At 40.5% G+C, this 8,426-nt stretch overlaps 1 protein-coding gene across 1 annotated transcript in view; it reads left to right on the top strand.

The window, feature by feature from the left end:
* caprin2 (caprin family member 2) overlaps positions 1-6,981 on the top strand; it is an 18,947-nt gene extending 11,966 nt beyond the window's left edge. Inside the window, exons 13-20 of the mRNA XM_031869869.1 lie at positions 936-985; positions 1,083-1,190; positions 1,283-1,423; positions 2,937-3,081; positions 3,185-3,301; positions 3,537-3,598; positions 4,839-4,893; positions 5,931-6,981. Coding sequence (XP_031725729.1) covers positions 936-985; positions 1,083-1,190; positions 1,283-1,423; positions 2,937-3,081; positions 3,185-3,301; positions 3,537-3,598; positions 4,839-4,893; positions 5,931-6,502 — 1,250 coding nt within the window. The 3' untranslated portion in view covers positions 6,503-6,981. The remainder of the gene's footprint in view (positions 1-935; positions 986-1,082; positions 1,191-1,282; positions 1,424-2,936; positions 3,082-3,184; positions 3,302-3,536; positions 3,599-4,838; positions 4,894-5,930) is intronic.
* Positions 6,982-8,426: the final 1,445 nt, after the last annotated feature.

The following is an 8,426-nucleotide window of genomic DNA, read 5'->3' as shown; positions in this document are numbered from 1 at the left end:
TTTTTTTTTTTTTTTTTTTTGTTTGTTTGTTCTGGTTGTCTCTACCTTGTAAAGCATCTTTGGGTATTTTGAAAAGCGCTATAGAAAATTGATTTATTATTATTATTATTATTATTAGTTAGGCGCACCCTTTCCAGTCTTTGGGAGCGTTCCAAACACACTTTGGGTAATTTCAACCACTTCCTCTGGATAAAATCATAAAATGTACCCATGTTTTTTGTTTTGTTTTTATCACGTTACTAGTATAGCCATATAAAAGACAAATGGCCCATAAGACTTATAAGAGAGTATATTCCATCAGACGTAAAACATTTTTTTCTTTTTTATCCATCTGAAATAAATTTAATATTTTAATTCCGAGTGTTTTCTTTAAAACCCAGAATTTAATATGGCACTAAATGCCTTTGGTTTTGCCAGATCATTTTATTAAAATTATTTTTCTATTAAGGAAAGTTGATTTTAAAGAGGCCAGTCTTATTTTTTCTTTTCTATACTTCCTACTTATTACTAAGATAATAGATAGCTGTAGCCCTAAAATGATAAATTTTAGGGCTATCATTTTTAATGATAAAGTGCGTTTCTGAGACCAAATGTCTAAGAGACTGCTAGCTAGACATGGCTTAATATGGACGTTATTGTGCAGACAGAGTATGTTGGCATACCTAGTATTTACCTGAGTGTTTAGCTGAAAGCACGGCTGGCCTATGTACAACCTCATGGAGCTGCAAGCATGGCTGGACGTAGTCCTGTTCAGACCTCTCACCAAAACACCAATGTATTTGGATGAAAAGCACTGAATACAAACATATTTTGCTTACAATAAACTTCCACAGGGTGCTGGGTATGGACAGCAAATGCACTTGAGTGGTGAAATTCATATGAAAATGTTACCTTTGTAATGTCTTGATCTTTATTTTAAACTCCCAACTAACCAGGTCAAACAGACTTGAGAAGCCCTGTTGCTGTCCTGCCCAAAGCAATGCATGTAAGATGTCAGAACTTTCTATCTGTGATAAGTCTGTTGTGATCAAAAATTGAAATCACTTGGACTTGTCATCACCTCATCCTCGTCCCCCACTTAGTCCACCCCACTGCCTACCAGGCTTCTGGAGCGCAAAGCCAGTCTGACAATTGAGGATCGGTGCCTGGAGATCTGTGACCTGGAGCTTTCCTCAACAGACTTACCTCATGTAAGTATGTTGCAGCTTAGAGTTTTGTGCCACTTCTATGTTGTAGTCAATGCTTTTAATGTTACTTTTAACCTTTTCTTGGTGTTCCACAGATCCCAGTAACTGAGTCAAGGAAGCCGTCCCCCTGTAATGGGGTGATATCTTGCACCTCCAGCCCTCCTCGGGGGCAAACTTTCTCTACACCCCCCACCAGGCGAACTCTGACATCTGCCCATTTTCAGAACATCCAACCAGTAAGTATTAGCAAAAGTATGCATCATTCAGGCCCAAGCACCAACTAGCGGTTGGTGAGGATCCTGTTAAAACTGAATAAATGATTAGGGCCAGAGTCGGCGAGGCCCTATTATAATTCATTGTATATTTTTATTGCCATCAGTGTGTGAATGGGTCATTGTTAACGTGTAGTGGTAAAGCCCTTTTTAATGGTCGGAAGACTAGAAAAGCGCTATACAAGTAGTCTATTTACCAAAAGGCTGCTGTTGTCTGGATATGTTTTGACATTCAATCCTGGTGCCTTTGCTTTTACACCTGGTATTACAAAGCGCCTTATATCAATTCTTGAACTTCGTTAAATCTCAATGTGTAAATTAGGTAAATGGAGCTGGCAGACTGGTCATGGACCTGATGCATCCCAGGTCAAGGGAAGCAATGCCGGATACTGCTGGGATTGTGTGACAGCCAAAGGCCTCTTTTCAGGAGCCTTAGTCATTACTTTCAAAGTATAAAGGTGGTTTGAGCTTGTAGAGAAATGTGATAGTGCTTGTTTGGCTACCCTACTTTGACACATGACCCTTGTCTTGTACACCATAGCTGACCCTGGAGAATCTCTCAAGCAATGCTGCTGCATGGGCTTTTGGGTGTTTTTTTTTCCTTCATCAGATAAGGATTGCATGTACCCAGTAGAAATGGGGTTTTCTGGTGTAGCTTGCTGGTCTTCCGTTTGGTTGGATGGTGAACTTGCACACTTGCTTCTCATTGGTATTTTGCAAGACTGAGTCCTTGTTGGCTAGATAACACTCCCGGGCTATGTTCAAATCTGTTGCTCCAGTCCAAAAGGTGGTGGTAATACACCTGAAGCTGTTTGGTAATGGCTAAGAATTGCCCACCGAATAATAACCTTTGCAAATGCAGGGATCACTCTCAATCAAATTTCAGTCGGTATCTATTACTGCTTTGTTGAATTTACACTGTTTTGATATGGGTTCGCTATCTGATCTGCCCAAGACACATTAGGTGTAAATGGTGCTAGTCACTGATGTAAATGGACTGTACTTGTATAGCACTTTTAGTCTTCAGATCACTCAAAGCACTTTAACAATGTCATTCATACACTGATGGTAGGGGGCTACCATGCAAGGCACCACCTGCCCATCAGGACTCTAAGAAACAACCACTGTGCCTGCGGTGTGTGAATAAGTGTCTTGCCCAAGTACACATCAACATGGACTAGCGTAGCGTCCGTGTAAATGGAAATGCTTTCAATCATCAAAGGGACGCCTAGTTTGCTTTTTACCTAAAGTAAAGTTACAGCAAGACAAACCTCAACAGTTGATTTGCCTGTCATCATTAAATACGAGTTTTTGAAGTCCATACCTGAGAGGAAATGCAAAATAGCCACTGTAGTAGTAGATAATTTGTTCTTACCCCACTACAACAAATCAAATGTCACTCAAGATGCATTCTACTGTGAGATTTGAACAATAGTCTGTCTTAGTTTCTTTGATGTACATTTTCTTCTCACTGTAGGTCTTCAAGGCGACTGCCTCCTTATCTCAGAATGGGGACTTAAATTACAAACCAGACTCTGCTGTTTTTGATAAGGCCAGGTACAGCACTGCCAGTACCCAAACGCCACCTGAGTTTGCTCCCTCAGAAGACGAACCACAGCTGGGTATGTTGATCAAATGAATTGTTCCAAAAATCTTAAAAAGCATGGACTGAATGGTCAACAGCCTATTGTGTCAGACACATTTTGTGCTGCTTCACCTTTCTAGAGTACCAGTCGGATTATACGATTGGTAATGGTGGACCGATCTTCCTGTCCCCTGGCCAGTCATGTGAAAGCGTAGGTCATCCCAGCCAGTCTTACTACACCAGAGGACCAGTGAGAGGTATGGCACATGGCAGCAAGGGACTGGCACAACCCTTTCGCTCTTCTGGTTGGCTTCGAGGTATCTATCCTCAGCTTTCCTTTTCCACCCCTGCGTTTCCTGTCTCTACTTTTGCTAGATATCCTATCAAGATCTGGTGTTGTAGGGTAGCTTTGTCACATCCTGGCTGAAGCTTGGGCTCAAATGAATCTGACTGGGGTAGTTATGAAGCTCATCACTGATTTCTACTCCTTAGGAGGATCCTACACCCCCCAGACTGATCTAAGAGACTCTGGCCCTCTCCTCTATGCTGCTAGGGTAAGTAAATTGCTATGTTCTCTATTTAGTGGTCTTATTGGCTCTGTGACTGAGGCAGTACTATGACTAGTATATCCAGTTGGTTTTCTTTGAACTGAGCTTCAATTTTATGTCAAAGTTGAGTTGGCTGTTTGTAAATTGTCTCACACCCAAGAACATGTCTAAAGCTCCCTTGAAGATAAGCTAAGACATTTTTTTTTCCTTGTCTTCACTCCTACACTTCTCTTTCAGCACATATTAGGATCTACAAACGATTACAACTAGAACAGATACGCATGTTAAGCAATTTGTCCAATTATTTTACAGGGTACTTAATTGAGATATTTGATTAGCTTCCAGAGTCAAAAAAAAACATTGGGCGACTGATTAGTGAAACACTTAAAAACACAAATGCACAACATAATGATGCATTGTCTTCAGTGGAAATTACCTTGTGAAACATACCCGTGTCGCTTGATCAGAGAAAACGTACACCAAGAGCTGAGAATTCCTACCTGTAATAATGACCTTAAACGCACTAAATGAATTGCTGAGATCCAGAGTGTGACATGGCTTCATACTTACTTGTTGACAGGGACTTGAATGATGAGACATATCCCAGGTTAGCCACATTTATTCGGAAGATGAAATAAAGGCAAATGGTAAAGTTATTACCAAAACTGTCTGATGTACACGTAGATCACAGCTCACATTTCAGCTTCAACTGACTGCAATTGTGCGCACAATGTTCTTATATAGTGAGAGATTATAAATATAATTAATTCGATTTCGATGATCAAATGGGTTTAACCATCAATTTAGCCATAATTTCCATTTTTTGGTCATTGGTGCATGAGGGCCTATTCTTGTCGTTTGGGCCATCGTTGATAATTGAGCAGATTTATCATAAAAAAGCTATATCTTTAAACTAGAGAAACCATGTCCAGGTCAACAGATTTAAAAGAAAAAAAATATATTCCGTCCAGATGGGACATTTTCGCTGCGTGTGTGTGTGTGTGTGTGTGTGTGTGTGTGTGTGTGTGTGTGTGTGCTCGCTATCTGCTTTGTCCTGCTCCAAACTACCGTTATTATGTTAGCCTTTTAAAAATCTTAAATCGATCGACCTCTAACTAGTACGTTATGTAATTTGGCATGTTACAGACAACCAAGAATTAGCTCATAAGCACAAGCCAAGAAATGTATATGCTTGCAAGCTGCCTTGTGTTAAAAGTCCTGTTGAAGTTCTTTGTGTTTTTTTCAGGACTCTGGATATCAACACAGCTATAGACGTGGAGGAGGAAGGCATAACTTTAGTGGTAAGAACATATTCTAACTCTGATACAAAAGGTCTTCCCTGAGGGATAGATCACTGTTTTAAACACCTGCTTTAGTTCATCACTAAAGGACGCTTGTTGGAAGGGATGGGTATTAGAATTTAGTTGATACTGTTATAACTATACTGTTACGTTTTTAAATGTAGACATTCTGTAAAACCTCAACTTGCACAATGTATCCAGGCACACTAAATGTAGTAAGTCAGTAACTTAAGATGAGTGTTATAACTACAAAAGAGACTAGAACAAATGCAAACACGTATTAATAGTGAAGAGTCAATTTGTGAAGGGTTCACAAATGACCTGAATTTATTACGCTGTGGTAGATTAAACATACAGGATATATCCAAAATACAAGGATTAACTAGCAGATCACATTGATGTGCAATCATATTTCTGTTTAGGTTAAGGCAGGATTTTACCAAATGATAGGCCTAATTAAGTCTTGATCCACAGCTTATGATTGTTTCTTAGCATGAGTATATAAGTTGTATAACTTGAAAAGCATCAAATGGAAAACTAACGGATCCTCATAAGATGAGAAATGGGGGTAATAAGAACTAGACTGCTGAGCCCTTACCGGGGTCTGATACTTTAGAAATGTATTTGAGTGTCAAGATTGACCGACATGGCAAAGTGAGAGTCCACCACTGACCTGGCAGTCAAGTTAACATTTCATGGTTCAAGTGTTTCTGAAATTCTGTGTGCAGTGATGATGTAAAACATTTGTAATGTTTGTGTATTTGATAGAGCACATTTCTATGCATTTAGAAATGGGTTGGTTCAGATGGGTTGGTTCAGATGGAGGTTATGTTCCCACCTCTGACAAACTTACTCAGCTGCTGACCAAAATACCCAAGACCTCAGTTTTTTTTTTTTAGTAAATTCTGGGATAGATTCCTTTGTTCACGTCCAAGTGTACTAAGTGGAAAAACGGTCTGATTCAAGCAGACTAAACAATGCAGGTTTTGCAAATGACAGAGTTTACTGAACATGCTTTTTTTCCTTTGACTCTGCAGCACCCTGGAGTGACTCTTCCCAGGTGAGCACACCAGACCGAGAGGGGGCTTTTACAATTGTGGACTCTGGTCATGGGGATTCTTTGTCGGTCTCCACCATGGAGGTCCCTCTGACTCCCCATGGCCACCATCACGCCCTGCTTCCCATGCAACTCCACCCGCTCTCCCAGCCGCTTAGAGTGGCCTTCAACGCTTCTCGCACTGCCAACTTCGCCCCTGGAAACCTGGATCAGCCCATCGTGTTTGACCAGCTGCACAGCAACCTAGGGGAGATGTACGACACCCACGTCGGCCGCTTCACCTGTCCTGTCAATGGAACCTATGTCTTCATCTTCCACATCCTGAAGCTCGCCATCAACGTGCCTCTCTACATTAACCTCATGCGCAACGAAGAGGTGATGGTGTCTGCGTATGCCAACGATGGAGCCCCAGATCATGAGACGGCCAGCAACCATGCCATCCTGCCTCTCTTCCAAGGAGACCAGGTTTGGATCCGGTTGCATCGCGGTGCCATCTATGGCAGCACCTGGAAGTACAGCACTTTTTCTGGCTTCCTGCTGTACCAGGATTGAACTTTACTCTCTTCTTCCATTACTAAATGGTGATTCAACTTGCATTTCAGTATTGTGGAAATGGGGATCGTGACTACTTGACAAAAAACAAATGTATTTGATTCCTCATGAATGTTTTGTTCTTCATGGTGGTGCTCCCACCAACTATGATATTGGTACAACTGATGACGTGTCTTCTTGTTGTAAATCAACTATAGCAAATCACCTGTTCAATTCACTGATTTTGGTGAGAATTCTAAAGCAATGCTTTGGATGACTGACCAGATGTTGAATCGCTAACGAATTATTACTGACTCATCAGCATCTCACTTGTTGCTGGGCTCCCATGTATTCACGATCACCTTGCAGCATGTGAAGCTGAGAAAGTAAGGATTGTGTTCTTGGTGGTGGGTATGGTGTTGAACACTTAAGGCAAAGCACTAGATTACTGTTGAGATGGAGGTGGTCCCTTGATGTGCTTGAATAAAAAAAAAAAATGACAACGCAGTGATGTTGGTGCTTAATCTTGCTTTTACAACTACAGATGGGTGTTTTATTTAAATTAGACATGCATCTGTACAACACATTTTCTTAGCTTTCCAAGCACTTTAGGCCTTTCATCCTTTGACTGGGCTGCACAGCTAAAAGATGAATCCTCAATTTGAATTATTACGCAAAGTTCCAAATTGCAATATCAACAAATAATCATTGCTCAACATGATACTGGGTCTTAGTTTCTGGCCTATAGCCTAAACTGCACACTACTGAACTGTGTACACACTAACCCTTACTAGTACTGGGTGGATGAATTACTGTTTGCTTGCCATAGAATTGATCACCTAAATGAATAATGGGAAAAGTTCTAACACCAGAGGTTCTTTCTTCTGCTCATGTCTGTAAATGGAGGGGATAAAACATGAGAACCATCTTTAAATATAACCTCTAGTACAACCTTAACTATGACCACGGTAATAAACATACTAAATTTACACACTACTGAAAATGTCAAGAATCAAACTTTGTAAAAGTAGAATTTATGGCAGAGCTATTAAATTGAATTCCATTGGATTGTACGGTCTACTTTAGGGGCCTCTGAGTGTACATGTTGGTGTGATTGAGGTCATGGCAACTGAGCCATCTCCATGAGAACTTGGCAAATAACTTAATTTGCTGTTGAAGATCATTAAGTTCTGGAAAAAGCTGGAAAGTGGACACTGACCGTTTTGTCTTGATTGACATTTTCAGTCGTGATTGAAGACGCAGCCTTTTTGATGCAAAGTGGCATTCTGAAATAAAATAATTATTTAAAGAGTGATATTGACAATTGAAAAACTGCTGTAATGCAATAGAGTCAATGATCTGGTTTTTGAGGACATATTGCATTATTTCACAATGTAATGGTTGTATTTGTGATGTATCCATATGAGTATTTTCATGTCTGTTTAATTTCGAACACTTCGCTCTGCATAGACTGCACAGACTCTGCATAGACCCTCCATAGACTCTATAGACTCCATAGACTCTGTATAGACACTCCATAGACACTCCATAGACTCTCTATAGCCTCTGCATAGACTCTATGCATAGACTCTATAGACTCTCCATAGACTCTGCATAGACTCTCCATAGACTCTGCATAGACTCTCTATAGACTGCATAGACTCTCCATAGACTGCATAGACTCTCCATAGACTCTCTATAGACTGCATATACTCTCCATAGACTCTGCATACTCTCCATAGACTGCATAGACTCTGCATATACTCTCTATAGACTCTATAGACTCTGCATAGACTATAGACTCTGCATAGACTCTGCATAGACCCTCTATAGACTCTCCATAGACTGTATAGACTCTCTATAGACTCTGCATACTCTGCATAGACCCTCTATAGACTCTGCATAGACTCTATAGACTCTGCATAGACCCTCCATAGACTGCATA

This window comes from Anarrhichthys ocellatus, unplaced genomic scaffold (assembly GCF_004355925.1).
Source record: "Anarrhichthys ocellatus isolate YVR2014 unplaced genomic scaffold, GSC_Weel_1.0 scaffold49, whole genome shotgun sequence".
Lineage (NCBI taxonomy): Eukaryota > Metazoa > Chordata > Actinopteri > Perciformes > Anarhichadidae > Anarrhichthys > Anarrhichthys ocellatus.
Note: the sequence above shows the minus strand (reverse complement) of the source record. Positions and strands in the feature narration are given on the sequence as shown.